Source organism: Sardina pilchardus, chromosome 2 (assembly GCF_963854185.1).
Source record: "Sardina pilchardus chromosome 2, fSarPil1.1, whole genome shotgun sequence".
Taxonomy (NCBI): Eukaryota; Metazoa; Chordata; class Actinopteri; order Clupeiformes; family Clupeidae; genus Sardina; species Sardina pilchardus.
The window spans coordinates 42,947,564-42,965,063 of NC_084995.1; the positions used below are offsets into that span (position 1 = coordinate 42,947,564).

Sequence of the window (17,500 nt, forward strand, 5' to 3'; positions counted from 1 at the left end):
TTAAATAATTAAACTGCACCCAATTAAAACAGTGAGAAAAATTTCACTCTGATTTAACCAGCTCACTTCACCACTGTCAACATGAGTCTGAAAAGCTGTCCACACCACACCACCAAAACCACTGTCTTGTCCACAGACACAAACAACATCACAGTGGCAATACTCACAATCACACTCACCAGCCACTCCATGGAGAAATGACAACACAATCATGCCAGTACAGTACAATACAGTACAGTACAGTACAGTACAGTACAGCACAGTATGTGGGTTGGTGCACTACTCAGCATGTATATACTGTATATATTATATATGATGTGGACCTATTTATTGCCCTGTGTCTGACATAACTTATTGGAATGTTTTTACTCTTTCTGTCCTTAAAGTGTGCTACATCACCAAGTCCAATTCCTGTGTACTGAGCCCATTTGGCGAGTTCAAGTGGTTCTGGTTGTGAGAGCCGTGCCGGGCTGTGTGTACCCTGCGAGGGCTGCTGGTGCCGTGTCTTTCCTTGGGCTGGTAGAACAAATTGGCCGGGCGGCTCTTGAGGAGTGAGGTGGCCCCGTGGGCACGTTAAAAATAGGAGCCCTTCAACCTGCCCCTAGGGCTGGCACCCGGCCAACACGCACAGCAACGCAGCGACAAAACCCGACTCAAAACAGGATGAAAAAGAGACTGTGTGTCCATTACTCTCCTGCTAGATTGTGCTCTCATGCTCAGGACTGTGTGTGTAAATCAGAGCGTTCTTATTGTTTTGAAGCGTTTGATGCATTTGATGTACGCTAAAAAATTGTACGCAAGTGAGTCATAAAGGTTATTTGGTTGTTACCGCCGTTAAATTCCACATATGGTTTCCAGTCAGTCACAGAGTGCTTTCAACAGACACTAATAAATAATCAGGAATTTATTCAAAATAATGTATTCATGAATTCTATGAAGATTTTAAAAATATTTTTGATACAAAAAAATATTTCAGATCAGATCTAGAGAATGGAATTCTGTCTATTATATAATGGAACAGTACAGCCAGACACCGCACATCCATTACAATAGGCATGCCGCTTTCCCAATAGGGTGGATACAATTTGGAACAAGGTGTTAAGTCTACAATATGTGTATGTGATGTGTTAATGTGAGGTATGTGTCATACTGTGTGTGTGTGTGTGTGTGTGTGTGTGTGTGTGTGTTTCTGTGTGTGAGTGTGTGTCTGTGAGAGAGTGTGTGTGTGTGTGTGTGTGTGTGTGTGTGTGTCGCAGAGGACCGCAGTATGTCCGTGAGCAGGGTGGTGGCGTGAGGTGCCCTAGGGGTGCGGGGCGGAGGGGAAGGGGGGGGGGGTCTCGGCTGGGCTGGGCTGGGCTCAGAGCTCAGGGAGGTGGCGTGAGGTGCCCTAGGGGCGCGGGGCGGAGGGGGGGGGGGGGGGGGCGGGGGGGGGTCGGCTGGGCTGGACTCAGAGCTCAGGGAGGTGGCGGGCCCCGGTGGCAGCTGCGGCGTTCCGGCCGCGTCAGGAGCTCAGGGCTCTAACAAGCAGCGGAATGGCCGTAATGTCCCCTCATTACCCCCGCACCAGGGGTGGTGACATCCTGACGCACACACTATTGAAACAGCAGTTTCCCTTTTTACCAGCACTTCCCCTCAGGTCACAGGGAAAGAGTGCCCAAAGAAAATGAGCAAAAAGAAAACGCCAAGAAAGAAAAATAAGCCCCTGATTTTTAAAAGAAATTGGTTCCCCTCCTTTTTTTTTCGTGTATTTATTTGTGCAGCTCCGTTATCTAAGATCAGGGTCATTTAGTGCTCAAAAATGTACACAATGAGTCACTAGGAGCCCAGTGTGAGAGTGCAAGACAAAACAAAGAAAGGTGACAATTTTCACTGGGGCCCTGAAAACAGAGCTCTAGCTCCGGCCCGAGTTCCTTTAGTTTGTTATTGTGGCACCGCGTTAAAAATACCCCATTAGTGGTGGAAAACAGCAGCAGCAGGTCATCATAATGTTATCAGGCTTGAACGTGCTAATCTCTCCAAAGGACCTGTGTGAGCTTTCTGAAGCTAGCTAGGATCTTTGGAGATCAGAAACAAATCAATACGTCCCAAATGGATATAAGCCTTGCCAAACCGCAAACATTAAGGATATTCTCTGTCGTCATTAAGCTTCCTAGAGTTATAGTGGTTTCCTTTAATCTAGTTATGTTCATTTCTCCAAAGAAAAATGATCTGAAGTTGCACAGGATCACATTTCATAACAATAAAACAAGCATTTAACCCTGTCAAGCTTGATAATAATTCCTACGTAAAAAATTAAAAACGACATTTTACTATTGTGACAAAAATAGATCCGAGTGATTGACATGAGAGAAAAAAAAGTAGCAAGATTGTATCTCAGTGCCATTTCACAGTTTTGACAGCTGCTATATGAACGCCTTGCTGTATGAAAGGCATATCGGCAGAGTTGTGGCTCTGTTTACACAAGCAGCTCCCCTACATGTGAGGCATACACACACACACACACACACACACACACACGGGTAAGAGTGTAGTGTGGCCATGGGCCTGTTTGCGTGTGTGTTACGCGGTGGAGTGTTAAGAGCTGGAGGTGCCTGGTTTTGCCCCTGAGGTCAGAGGGAGCTGGGGGGGGGGGGGCGGGGGGGGGGGGGGGGGAGTGAGGAGGTGGGGGGAGTTGAATCATGGGAGATGCCTTGAGCGAGAGCAGCTACCTTTCAGCACTCATCCCCCCTGATAAGAGCAGAGCAGATGGTCGCACATTTTTATCGTGCCTGAGCCCGAGGAACGCACGCAGCTCTCACAGGGGAGGGGGAGAGGGGGGGACGACCGGCCGGGCGCACAGGTCACCACGGTCCCCACACACACACACACACACACACACACACCAGCGCTGGACACAGGACAAGGCCATCTGATTCGCCACTACATACACAGAAATACAAACATACATACAGTACACACACTAACACACACACACACACACATGCAGAATCTCTCTCTTTCTCTCTCGTTCTCTCACCAACACACACACACACACACACATTTTTTTCTCTGGAGACAAGCAAGCAGAGGTCCGTTTAGGCACTGCCCTCTCGCCAAAGTGTGGTACACAAACGTACTTCACGACTGCACTACCATATGTAAGCAGCCATGTCCTCCCCTTAGGACAGGCACAGAGAGTGAGAGAGAGAGAGAGAGAGAGGGAGGGAGGGAGAGAGAGAGAGAGAGAGAGAGAGAGAGGGAGGGAGGGAGAGAGAGAGAGAGAGAGAGAGAGAGAGAGAGAGAGAGGGAGGGGAGATCTGGGCCTGACCCTGTGAGTGTTGTGCACTCTGGCAGCTATTGATCAGCAGGCTCGGCACAGCCAGGGGGACAGACAGACCCCGACGCCCACCGAGAGCTGAGCAGCGCCCCAGCAGACCCCAGCAGACCCACACGGCCGCTCGCCAACGGCCCCCCCTCTCGCTCGGAGGAATAACAGCAGAAAAAACACACACTGGGGAGGAAGAAGGGGCCTGAATAAAATCTAAACCAGATCAATATGCGTGAACTTCAGAGGTGTGTCGGCTTTAGGTGGTGATGGAGGGGAGGGGTTGTGTGTGTGTGTGTGTGTGTGTGTGTGTGTGTGTGTGTGTGTGTGTGTGTGGAGGGGGGTGGAGAGGGGGGGGGGCGCTATGGAACCTGCGCTCCAGTCTGGCACGGCTCCAGCACCATAGAACAGGGAAACAATCCTGCACACACTGGGGGCCCCCCTCCCCACCCACAGCAACACACACACACACACACACACACACACACTCTCTCTCTCTCTCTCTCTCTCTCTCTATCACTCTCTTTCTCTTTCTCTCATTCACACACTCGCTCTATCACTCTATTGCTTCTCTACCTCCTCACATCCCTCTTTCTCTCGCTACCAAAGCAAATGACAAAAAAAGGAACCAACATTTAAAGACAAATATGTTCATGAACACAGGAGGGTGTCAAAGAAAAAAATGCTTCAAAAGGAATAAAACTGAAATTATAATATTATAATATCTAAACAGCATTTCATTATATATATAAAAAAGCATGGCTCAAAAAGAGAAGATACTCCACACACTGATGGTGTAAAAATATAAAATATGTCATGTATCGTATACAACCAGGGGGGAAAAGAATTTGTATCCATCTTCAATCCAAACACAATGAGAGAACACATCGATGTACTCCTGAGCATTTCATCTTAATATTCCAGCACTGACTTGCAAATAGGGAGATAGAGGGAATTAAATCATGAATATTAAAAGCGACTTGAAATGGAAACTGCTACAAACCACACTGACAAATGGTTATTAAACGCCATAACCACTGCAAATTAATTCCAATTCTGATTATGGAATCATACAAATGAAAACTGTATTTTTCACTGTAAAATAAACAGCAAAGAATGTAACCTAAAAATGGTCTTAAATCTCCATGGCTCCTAGCAAATAACAGCTGTACACTCCACAAATCAAACAATAGCAGAGTTACTGATTTAAGCACAAAAACCGCACCAATAAAATTTGGCCAGAAAAAAAGCGGTAATGTATTTGTCACAGCAGCTTTTACACACACACACACACACACACACACTGTAAACCAATAGCCCGTCTCCACAGGTAGTGTCTCGTAGTCACCGCACCCCAGCCGCAGTGCCCTGTGGGTGGCCTCATTGGCACCTCTCTGCCTCTGCCCTCTCCCACACCCACACACACACCCACAACAACACCACCAGCACCACCAGCACCACCAGCACCTCCGCCGCCAGCGTCAGTACGGCAGCCACTCACCCTGCCACAAGCACGCCAGCCAGGGCGACACACCACCCACAATCCCCACACCACCCACCGCCACCCACACCACCCACACCACCCACACCCCCCACCGCTAGCCCCTGCCAGCCCTCGCCCCCTGTGGGCACAGACGAGGTGAGAGGGTGGCGTGAGCGGGGCAGCGGTGCTGGATTAGGAGCGTAAGCACCTCTGGACCAGGTGAGATTACACACACTTACACACACACACACACACACACCAGCAGGGTCCCATTAATTAGCTGGGTCAGTAGTTAACAGAGCCCAGCTCGTCCCCGCTATCAGCAGTGGGAACCAGTGGACACTCCTACAGCAGACACCAGCCGCCGCCTGCATCTCGCCTGGCGATGACCAGCGTGGTCAGGCGGGTGTGTGTGCTGAGAGCAGCGAGGCCAGCGTGGTGAGGAGGGTGTGTGTGCTGATAGCAGAGGAGGAGAGGACACTGTGACAGTCCAAATCTGAGCACTGCTGTCCCATCCTACAATTCAGCTGGCAGCCATCACAAAGCATGGTTAAACATCTCCTAATGAGTACCTTTTGGGAGACGCAACTCTCCTCATTTTGCCTTTAACCTCTCTCCCTCTCTCTCTCTCTCTCTCTCTCTCTCTCTCCCTCTCTCTCTCTTCCCTCTCTCTCTCTTTTTCCCTCTCTCTCTCTTCCCTCTCTCTCTCTTTTTCCCTCTCTCTCTCTCCCTCTCTCTCTCTCTTTTCCCTCTCTCTCTCCCTCTCTCTCTCTCCCTCTGCTCTCTTCTTTCTAGTCTTCTTCACTCCACCCGGTTCTTTGTGTTGCTGCCGTGCCGACCAGGGCCAGCCAAAAGCCTCTTCAGCTAGCACCCACACACACATGCTACACACTGGAGGAACGAGCAGCGTCCACTTCACAAATAGACATCAGACACTCTTACATATGCATACATACTGTACATACAGAAATGCAAACACACCCATAGACACACATGCATATGCACATACTGTACACACTCACACACTCACAAACACACGGGTAGAGAGGTTGTATTCCATCTGTGAACATAAAGAGTCATTCACAGACCATCTCTCTCTCTCTCTCTAGCTGTCTATCTGTGTGTGTGTGTGTGTGTGTGTGTGTGTGTGTGTGTGTGTGTGTGTGTGTGTGTGTGTGTGTGTGTGTGTGCGCGTGTGTTTTGCTCACGCATCTGTGACTATTGCAATATCCAGATTAAGGGGCGGCTGGTGTGTTTGGAAGAGAATGATATTAACTCAATTACAGAGTGAGAGAAAACTAAGTCTGTCCCTGACAAATAGGCTTCCTCTGCCAAAGACGTGAAGCGCCCGTGTCTGCTTTTCATTTGCACACTGAACACAAGAGGATGGAAGTCAGACTGTAAGCAGAGAGCTGATGGACGTCTAATGGCAAATAAAGAATTTGAACTGTAATTTGATCATTCCAGCATAATCCTCTCCTAATTACCCCACATTGTTCTATCATGCTACACTCATTTTGAGTTTAAGGAGAAAAAAAAAACTTTTCTAACAAGTATTCTGTTTCCAAGTGACACTCATCCAATGCTTGTGCAAACAAACACACCAACACACAAAAGGAAAATACAAATAAAATCAATGGCTGGTAATGAAGGAGGCGTAAACCAATCTGTCTAAGACCTCTATGTATTGAATGGGTACGGAGTCCAGCGGCTGCCTGCCCACTCTGACAGCTCTGATCAACATGCTCTCTTTTCTGTTTCATGCTTCTCCCCAAACGGATCGGATTCTAGCACCTTTGAGCATCTTCACATCTTAACTCTCTCTGACACTGCAGATTTATGTAGAAATGTACAATATTGTCTATATTTATGTAAAAAATAATCACGTTTGTAAAACAAATTATTTTGATGTGTTTCAAAATTAGGAATATTTTTACCCGTCCTAAAATAAATTGTAATAATTTTGAAATAGCGTTTGGATTATTTTTAATGCTTTATTTAAATCATGTTGAATCACAACAGGTGATACACAATTATTATCATTATTATTATTGTAATTATTATTATTATTGTAATTATAATAATAATTATTATTATTATCGTTATTATTATTATTATTATTATCATAATCATAATTTAATGATAACTGCTGAATTCTCCTATTACTGCACTTACTTTCCTTTTTCACAAATCTTACATTTTAAAAAGTAGGATTAGCGCCTGTTTTGAACAGACCACTGTGCCAGTGTTTTGAGAGGATGGCCAGTTGTATCGACTGTAGTCCACCTCGTCCAGGTCTCTGGCCAGTGTAGGCATGCCACACTTCAAAGGAAAGCGAGCGACAGCGACCTTACACAAGAGAAGAGGGATTATGGGCCAGGGAAAACAGGGGGCTGCTCGGTGAACACCGACACCGATTTGAGGTCTGCCGGTGGTCTTTGCAGCTCCCACGTCTAAATTGCAGGGCCGCTGCTGAGAACGTATGCAGGCCTACCGTTTACGAGGGGAACTTAATCCACACCCTTGCTTTGGAGAGCATAGTAAAATCAAATGACAAGCTTTAATGCTATTTTATGACGGAGAATTGCTCGTGATGGACCAATTAGGAACGTATATCACTTAACCTTAACGTGCTAAGGTCGATATTAATATCTAAATGTACCATAACAAAGTTGCTATAAAGCTGTTTACCACTCCGGCGTTGAGGATGTGGATATATATATTTTTTGTAGATCCCAGAGCAACAAATTGATATAACACAATAATTTCCTTTGTCATTTATAACCTTCTAACAACGCATGTTATCTGCGTCGTGTATTGCCAAAGGTCTGGTAGACAGACAATGACATTCCAATTAACACCTTGCATTGCAGCTGACAAGAAAAAAATATATTACAGCAGTTTTTGAATGAAGATGCTGACAAGGTCATGAAGGTGTAAGTTGTGAATTATCACAATTATTTAAAAGCTTTGATGTGAGATAACAGTGTCGTTATTCTGTTATAGTGTCAACACAGTTCTTGCGCAGTATCTATGACAGAACAATTTTAGAAGAATAAAATTCCACTTTACCTTAATTATTTTTTTTATGATTTAATTAGTATTAATTCGGTTGAGGTTATATCGTTTACCCGATCAATTTGCAAACACTGAAGAATGAATAGCCCGAATAGAAAAACAGTCTTAAAGGGTTTGAACATTAACCCTAAACAAGTAGGCTGCTGGTTTACTGAATTCTTGCATTCCCATTGTTTTCAACATTAGGCTATATTATATTTCAAATCATTTTTTAAGAAAGTGTAAAAAACCTGAATGAATCTTCGACTCAATAAGCACATTGTACAGGCCTAGCCTACGTCTATCCTTTTGTTTTTTAAAAATATTATTTTACATGTAAACAATTTGATCGGAAATAAAGCTGTCAGTGTATCGATTATTTCCCATTTTAGTGTGCGTCTTTAAAAAAAATCGAACAATTTTGCGATGTAAATGACATGTGCACTGAGCTTGAGACCAAAGCTGAAAGTTGCTCCAAAGAGTATGACTTGCAGAGATGCATCCACACAGTTGACATTTGCAGCAGAGCACACAACCCATTGACGAACAATTCTCTCTGGATTCATAAATGTACTATTTAACAAATAATTTGATTTACAACGCTTAGTCAACAACAAAATCAATACAATTTCCTTCTAACACCCATTCATACAGAACAATCACTCGAATCAATTTTATTGAAATATTTTCCTCAATCAACGTACAAAAATACAGCCATTGCTCGTGTCACTCTACTTTAAAACGCGTGATTCAAAGAGCAGGAAATAGATTTCAAACTCAACCACAAAACATTCATCTCTCTCAATACCCAAGGCGCACAGAGCTCTGCAAACAGAAGTCATGATCGCTTAGATTCCAATAAAGCAGTCTGTCAAGCGCTTCTTGTGAGAATTGATGTCATGCCTACTAAACACGCGAGATGCCCGGTAAGTGCTGGGTGAAAGGATAAATAAAAGTCGGTCCCATAGCTGATTATATTGGAACAACGGTGCACATTTGTAGGGATGCACGCGCCCGTCCCAACAGATGCCCCAACATACACCTGTGCAGATGCGATGTCGCGCGGGGAAGCTGCACGCTCTAAGCGCAGAGTACCGGAGCTCAGTCAGATCGATGGATCGATAAACTTGACAACCCCCCATACAAATACTCAGTTTCACATACTATCCCAGGATGTTCCAGGGTAAATCTAGAATGCACTTGCAATTTGTGAAGCCGAGAATGTATGGTTGGTGGGAATTCATGGGGCACTTACAATAAAAGCCGTATGCTACCTGAAGTACAGCTTACAGTGTCAGAAACAAGACACTAAATGTGTAGGCTACGTAACGCAATGACAGCACCACTGGCTTTTCTAGACATTTTTGTTGCAAGCTGCAAACCTTGGTAACATGGTAACTAAGGAAATGTGCATGTCTCAGTTTACACCTCTGTGCTGCGAACATATCGCTTTCATAAAGAGCAAAAGAGAGAGAAAAAAAACTTTCTCAACAAACTTGACCGAGTACATTGCGCAAGCAGGGCTGCTGCGGCCTGCGTGCGTGACATCTAGTGCATGGTACGGAGACACCGGCAGCGATGATTAATTGTAAGCGAACTGCCCCCTTCTAGAGCTTCTGCTCTCCCCTTGTTGGACGCACATGCTAAGGATGCCAAATTACGCCCACAACCCCCCCTCCCTTTACGGAAGGTATGCGTGAACATTCTACACTATACAAAAAAAAAAAAAAAAAACACGCTGAAAAACAGCGTGGTATGACCGACAAATAGAGGAATGATGTTTTAACGTCTTTCTCTAAATCCAATCCAAGTGAACGCTTTTTCCCTCGGCCGTGGACTCAAACTAGCAATGTTACACTTTTCTGCTCTCAGCACATGAAGTCAATTACTGGAACCCGGAGGGGTTCTCTCCTTAACCCTTATCAGTTCGGGGTTACCCAAACATTACAACTGCTTCATTTTGTGTACAAATTATACGTGTGAACCGATAACAAATACAGATACATTTCACTTGCAGTGTAACTGAAACATTAGAAAAGAATATTGCTGTTTCCCATAAAATATCTGTAGTAGCCTAAATGTGTCTACACTGTGGGCTTTGTCCTAAATAAAAATACAGGAAATATTCTATGGAATAGAACCGGCCTATATTTCTCCTTCACTCTTGGAATGTACACACAACCACACGTGCAGGCAGCGCGCAAACACAGAAACACAGGCTGCAGTACTAGGCTATGCACAGACATTACAAAGCTGAATGAAATTTGATATCAAAATGCTCCATGTTGTAAGGACGACAGACACAGTGACAATGTAAACAATCAGTGACGGGGACAAATAAAGCATCTTATGCCAGTCCTCAACGTCATTCCTAAATCAACATCAAGGCTAAAAACATAACAACAAAAACACATCACCACCACCACTACACACACACACACACAAACACACTCACACACACACACACACAGATGAATAAAAAACAGAAACAGACACATATCCACTAATGCAGTCTATCCAAGCTCCCTCCAGTGTCAGGGAGAGAGTGACACAAAGGATGGGAGAGTGCAGGGGCCATATAGCGGTACAGCGCGGTACAGCGCGGCGCGGCGTGCCACTCACCTGCTGGGACATCCTGAAGAGGAGGTTGCTGTCAGTGCTCTGCTGCTGCCATGTCCCCATGAAGCCCGGCTCCACACTAGCCGGTCTGGTGCTGAACTGCATGGAGCTTTCGCCTGCGCCGCCGCCGCCGCCGCCGCCGCTGCTGCTGCTGCTGCTGCTGGCTCTGGCCGTGGACTGGCGTGCCCTCTCTGGCTCTTGCTCTCGCTCTCTCGACACCACACCGCCTCTCACATCCAACTCTGCCTCCCCGGACTGCCAGAGAAGAGGGGGGAGAAAGTGTGTGAAGCTCTGGGATGCTCAATAGGGAAGGGGGGGTGGGGGTGGGGGGGGTTTGCCGGAGGAAGCTTGGATGGCCGGCCGGTTTTCTCTTTCAAATGTTTTCTCTTTATTTTTTTTCTCTCCCTCACTCTCTGTCTCTCTCTCTCTCTCTCTCTTTCTCTCTCTCCTTCTCTCTCCCTTGATTCTTCTTCTTCCTATTTTTCTTTTCTTCTTGGTCTTCCTCTCGTTCTTTTCCCCTTTCCTTTCTTGCTGTTCCCTTTTCCCTCCAGAGATGGAGAGAGGGAGAAGGGAGAAGAGTGGAAGCCTCTTGGCAGCCAGTAGCTGAAGGAGAGCGTTGAGTTAATTCAGGAGCAAGCAGCGCACTGGATATTTCCTCTGGGGCATGTGGAGGGAGAGGGCAGGATGAGCCAGCCGTCGAAGGTAAGTGGGGAGGAGGAGGAGGAGGAGGAGGAGGGATGGAGGAGGAGGGATGGAGGGGGGGCAAGGGGGTTGTGTAGTGGAGGAGGAGAGAGAAAAAGGGGGATGGCTATGATGTGGAGGAGCTGATGGAGGAGAGCAGAAGCTTTTTTTTGTTTTGTTTTTAGTCGGCACCCCCCTTTCATATCTGTCAGTTACGCATTTTATGGGCTATCCTCCAAATACACACTCACGCACACAAATACATATATATATCTACATACATACTGTACACACACACATGCTTACATTCCTACCTAAAGTCACTTGCCAAACAAACCCGCTCACCCATACTCAGAGAACTTCTGCCCTTTCAACCCCTCACACAAAATTCCTAAAAAACCCATTTAAAAGCATTCCTCCAAATTCCCTCAAAATAATAAAAAAAGCCACCTTCTCGTAACTCAACTCAAAAGCCACCCCTCTGCAAACCACACCAAAGATGACAATAAGCACTGAAACAATGGAAAATCAGCTGTCACAAAATTATTACAATTAACAAAATGACATTTATTCAGCCACGCAAATTTAAATTTTCTAAAAATGTTCAAAAAACCAACAATCACCAAAAAAAAAAAATTAAAAATAAAAATAAAAGGGCTTTTAGATGAAATCACTAATCTTGTTTAAATAAAGTTGTTTGCGTTCTCTTACCATTAATTGTCCAGTTCAGGTCTCCCTCCCAAGAATGTGGAGATCAGGTGAGGGAGTGGGTCACCTCTGCACCCGCCCCTCCTTTCTCTCTTTCTCTCTCTCCCTCTTCAATCTCTCTCTCTCTCTCCTTCACCCTCCCTCTCCTTCTTCTTCTCTCCCTCTCCACACCTCTCCCTGGCCTTCCTCTCTGTCTCCCTCTCTCTCTCTCTCTCTCTGTGGGTGTTTTTTCTCTTCCCCTCCACCACGCTGCTTCTCCTGTCTTCCTCCCGGAGAAGGTCCGCTATTCGCCGCTACTGCTGAGTGAGAGTGAGGCTGACTGAGCGAGAGTGCACGTGTGTGTGTGTGTGTGTGTGAGCGCGCGCGTGCATCTGTGTGTGTGAGGCCAGCGAGGGGTCTGAGTCAACTGCTCCTCTCGTCTTGCCGGCACTCAATGACATGCTGCTCTCTCTCTCTTTCTCTCTCTCTCTCTCTCTCTGTGCACTGATCCACTCCCCTACTGGTGGCAGAGAGAGAGCATGAGAGAGCGTGAGAGAGAGAGAGAGAGAGGGAGAGAGAGAGAGAGAGAGCAGGAGGGGAAGGGCTGTCCCTGCCTTATTACCAGCACTACGCGCATCTCCACTCCAGTTCCTGAGGGACCCAGCCACACACACACACACACACACTCTCTCTCTCTCTCTCTCTCTCTCTCTCTCTCTCTATCACACACACACACACACACACCAGCACTAAGTCTTTTATTAAAAAATGACACAGTCACTGCCTGTATCAATTCATGCAGATATCCATGCGACCATATTAACACACAATAACTGGCACTAGCGTAATATAAACAACACAAGGCTTACCAAAGCAACTGTACAAAACATCATTTAAATTAGGACTTTATTTGAGTCATTTTTTTGTCTGTATACACTGTGTTATCTAAAGTGCATTCTACTGTGTGTACAGAAATAAGTAAATATTTTGACATTTTCAATTAATGTTGTGTAAAACTGTGGTTTAGGATGTGTATTTAAACTATAAAGGGTAGCTATTTAAAGAAAAGAGGTAGGTACACAGCACTGCCATTTGCCATCATTACAAAGTCTCCTGCCTTTGTCTGCTATTCCCTCTGACTATTAAAGGCTAATGGCACTACACAATCACCCACCCCCAACACACACATACACACACACACATGCACACACACACGCAAACGTGCAGATGTACACACGCTCGCACATACACACACACACACACACGTCCAGAGGAGTAGGTCTGTGAGCTAAATGCACATGTGCGCGCACACACACACACACACACACACACACACACACACACACACACACACACACACACACACACACACACACATTTACACGGGCACACACAGGGAACCCCCGAGTGGATGCTTTCAGATTTTAATTAAGGAAAAAATGAGGAAGAGGCTCCATTTTTGCCAAATTGGTCCCTGCAGCAGTCTCACAAAGGTAGGGGATACAAAGGAAGCCCTACCATATGCACTTACAACCCAGAGACACCTCGCTGCCTCATTTTACATGACGAGACATTTGGCGAGAAAAATGTCTTGCGGAATAAAGGCATTTTTTTGTTATTACTGCATGTATATCTTCTCCTCTGCATGCCCTCGCTCTCTCTCTCCCTCGCTCGCTCTCAAATGACAGGCTGGGAGACGCACAGGATGTCTGACCAAGATGTCACTGTGATCTTCTCTGAATAGGTAGTGCAAGGGAGAGAAAGACAGAGTGAGAGAGGGAGAGAGAAAGAGAGAGAGAGAGACAGACAGAGAGACAGAGAGAGAAATTAACTTTTCTCTCCAGCTACATTAAATGACTCTGGTATATATAAAGCTGCCACTTGAAATTTTGTGGCAAATTGTAGGAGACAGCTGTTATTGTCTCTTAAAAGCCTCAGTACAACACTAATGACGGCTCTGGATAACCTTTACTGAGATTATCTGCACTGCTTTTTGCCTGATCAAATCTAGGAATTTTTCATGGCAAAGAGAAAAAAAGAAAGAAAAAATGAACTGACTGGCCACCGCGACCAGAACATAACACATCCTTTTGTCTCTCTCTCTCTCTCTCTTTCTCTCTCTCTTTCTCTCTTCTGTCTCTCTCTCGCTGTCTTCCTCTTTATCCACAAGTGCAGAGTGGCTCCATCAGTGACCAGTCTGTGCAGGCTGCATCATTAGGGACAAATGGGCAGTAATGGGCATGCGGCAGAGAGTGCTGTCCCACACGCGTCCCCCTCCACCCTATAGCATATAGTACCCACAGCCCACACACGTCCCCCTCCACCCTATAGCATATAGTACCCACAGCCCACACACGTCCCCCTCCACCCTATAGCATATAGTACCCACACGCGTCCCCCTCCACCCTATAGCATATAGTACCCACAGCCCACACACGTCCCCCTCCACCCTATAGCATATAGTACCCACACGCGTCCCCCTCCACCCTATAGCATATAGTACCCACAGCCCACACACGTCCCCCTCCACCCTATAGCATATAGTACCCACACGCGTGCCCCTCCACCCTATAGCATATAGTACCCACAGCCCACACGCGTCCCCCTGCACCCTATAGCATACAGTACCCACAGCACACACACACACACACGTCCCCCTCCACCCTATAGCATACAGTACACACACACGTCCCCCTCCACCCTATAGCATACAGTACCCACACACGTGCCCCTCCACCCTATAGCATACTGTACCCACACGCGTGCCCCTCCACCCTATAGCATACTGTACCAACAGCCCACACACGTCCCCCTCCACCCTATGGCATATAGTACCCACAGCACACACACGTCCCCCTCCACCCTATGGCATATAGTACCCACAGCACACACGCACACACACGTCTCCCTCCATCCTATGGCATATAGTACCCACAGCACACACACACACACACACACACGTCTCCCTCCATCCTATGGCATATAGTACCCACAGCACACACACACACACACACACACACACGTCTCCCTCCACCCTATGGCATATAGTACCCACAGCACCCACAGCACACACACACACACACACACACACACACACACACACACGCATCTCCCTCCACCCTATGGCATAGTACCCACAGCACAGCACATCACAGCACATGGGACTCGCTCCGCTATAAACATTTGAGTTAAAGGGAGACGGCCGGAACAACTACCCACTGACTGCTGGGTGGGACACTGCGAATTTACATGTTTTTTTGTTTTTTTTCTTAATGAGAGGAATTACTTTTATTTTTACCTATTGTTAATCAATTTGATTTTAATCGTTTGGCTTTGAGCGTTTATTTTAATTGTTCCCAACCTCTCTCTCTCTCTCTCTCTATTCCACATTCTCTCTCTCTCTCTCTCTCTCTCTCTCTGAAATGTGCTATTCTCTTGGTTTTTTCGAGTGGCACTCTGTTTCAAGTCCAGCTGGCGGCTCGGCTCCTGACTTCCCCCATTAATGGCTGTTATTTGTGGGAGGTTTGAGGTGGCTCTGCCAATATCTCCCTCCTCCTCTTCTCTCTCTATCTCTATTCCTCTCCTTCCCTCTCTCTTCATCCTCCCTCTCTGTCATTCTCTTCCTCCTCCAGTCCGGCGGTCCCTCTCTCTCTCTCTCCGCACCCCTGGGAAGAGGAGCCGGCCAGGCAAGTGGACCATGCAGTGAGGGGGAGCAGGGCTCTATGCATCTGCTTCAGCAGAGAGCCACGGAGGCAGGCAGCCACAGTAATAGACTCCTTTATTAAAACTATTATTCTGCAAGACTTCAAATTCCCCCCAGACCGGGGGCCATGTCGAAGCCGATATAATTAACTAGAGGCTCAGCTACGGATCAATTACCAGACAAGCAAGTGATAGCCAAATCAATGAAAGATCATCAGCCACATTATCTGTGTTGCAACTCATTAGAGTAAAAGTGAAGAGAGCATTCTGGGAGACTTGGGGCAGTGGCACTGCAGGGGTTGTGGCGGACAAGTGTGTGTGTGTGTGTGTGTGTGTGTGTGTGTGTGTGTGTGTGTGTGTGTGTGTGTGTGTGTGTGTGTGCGTGTGTGTGTGTGTGTGTGTGTGTGTGTGTGTGTGTGTGTGTGCGCCCGTGCATGCGTGCCTGTGTGTGTGTGTGTGCGTGCGTGTGCATTTATTCTTCATTGTCATTAGGTGCTGAGGTTGTAAAGTGGCTTCTGAAGGAATCCTCTGGAGCAGCGTGTGTGTGTGTGTGTGTGTGTGTGTGTGTGAGGTGGAGCATGACCAGCGTGTGTGTGAGGTGGAGCACCGTGTGTGCAAGTGTGGAGTTACACTCCTCCCCAACAGAGGGCCACCTGGGCCTCTTTCCTCCAGCACAGCTCTACTGACCACACACTGAACAGCTCTACTGACCACATCAGGTTCAACGGCTCTACTGTCCACAGACTCAACAGCATCTACCTCACTACCTCACTTCCTCATTCAGCTACAGCTACAGCACTAACGCTGACTGAATGACAGAATAAACACAACACAAATCAGTGGAAATATATTCAGACACAGGCCGTGTATGGTTGTGAGCTAAAATAACACAAAACCCCGAAAATGATACTGTGTCATTTATATAAATAATAATATCTAATTTAATGTAATTTGAGTTTTTGTTATTCCTCAATAAAAAATGGAATTTTCCCAATGAAAATCTACATGTCTAGGCAGGTTGTAGAGACAGATACTAGATGTAGCATGGGAATCACTAACAGTACTCTGTGAGCTGTTTAAAACATCAATGATTTCAGTTTTGTTAAATCATTCAGTGTCGGGGGAGAAGCCGAGGCTGGAAGAGGACTAAAGAAAGAAAGACAAATAAGAGAAGCGAGTGAGACAGTAACCCATCTCCATCAGAGAGGAGAGAGAGTGAGACAGTAACCCATCTCCATCAGTGAAGAGAGAGTGAGACAGTAACCCATCTCCATCAGAGGAGAGAGTGAGACAGTAACCCATCAGAGGAGAGAGAGTGAGACAGTAACCCATCTCCATCAGAGAGGAGAGAGTGAGACAGAGGAGAGAGAGTGAGACAGTAACCCATCTCCATCAGAGAGGAGAGAGAGTGAGACAGAGGGGAGAGAGTGAGACAGTAACCCATCTCCATCAGAGGGGAGAGAGTGAGACAGTAACCCATCTCCATCAGAGAGGAGAGAGAGTGAGACAGTAACCCATCTCCAACAGAGGAGAGAGAGTGAGACAGTAACCCATCTCCAACAGAGGAGAAAGAGTGAGACAGTAACCCATCAGAGGAGAGAGAGTGAGACAGTAACCCATCTCCAACAGGGGGAAGAGTGCGTCCATCTCCGCTGGAGCTGTGTGTCCCCTAGCAGAGGCTCCACCTGGTGTGTGTGTTTGCTCTCAGCAGAGGCTCCACCTGGTGTGTGTTTGCTCTCAGTGGTCCGAACTCGGCGCGGGAGACGCTCGATTAGGGGTGACCCGTGCCGCTCACCGCGTTCCACAAAATTAGGCTATTAGACAAAATAAATGGCCAGAGGACCAATTTACCCATCCTGGTTTTAATCCAGTGATTGTGTGTGTGTGTGTGTGTGTGTGTGTGTGTGTGTGTGTGTGTGTGTGTGTGTGTGTGTGTGTGTGTGTGTGTGTGTGTGTGTGTGTGTGTG

At 46.6% G+C, this 17,500-nt stretch overlaps 1 protein-coding gene across 2 annotated transcripts in view; it reads right to left on the reverse strand.

Annotated features, from left to right (window-relative positions):
• Window positions 1-17,500, reverse strand: part of bnc2 (basonuclin zinc finger protein 2) — a 177,091-nt gene that overhangs the window by 104,224 nt on the left and 55,367 nt on the right. The window contains exons 1-2 of one of the 2 annotated variants that reach the window (XM_062530681.1): window positions 11,856-11,994; window positions 10,467-10,718 (exon numbers count right to left, since the gene is read on the reverse strand). In XM_062530681.1, the coding sequence (XP_062386665.1) occupies window positions 10,467-10,718; window positions 11,856-11,858 (255 nt within the window). In that variant the 5' untranslated portion in view covers window positions 11,859-11,994. Of the gene's footprint in view, window positions 1-10,466; window positions 10,719-11,855; window positions 11,995-17,500 lie in introns of those variants that run through there. The other variant, XM_062530682.1, reaches the window with a different exon arrangement.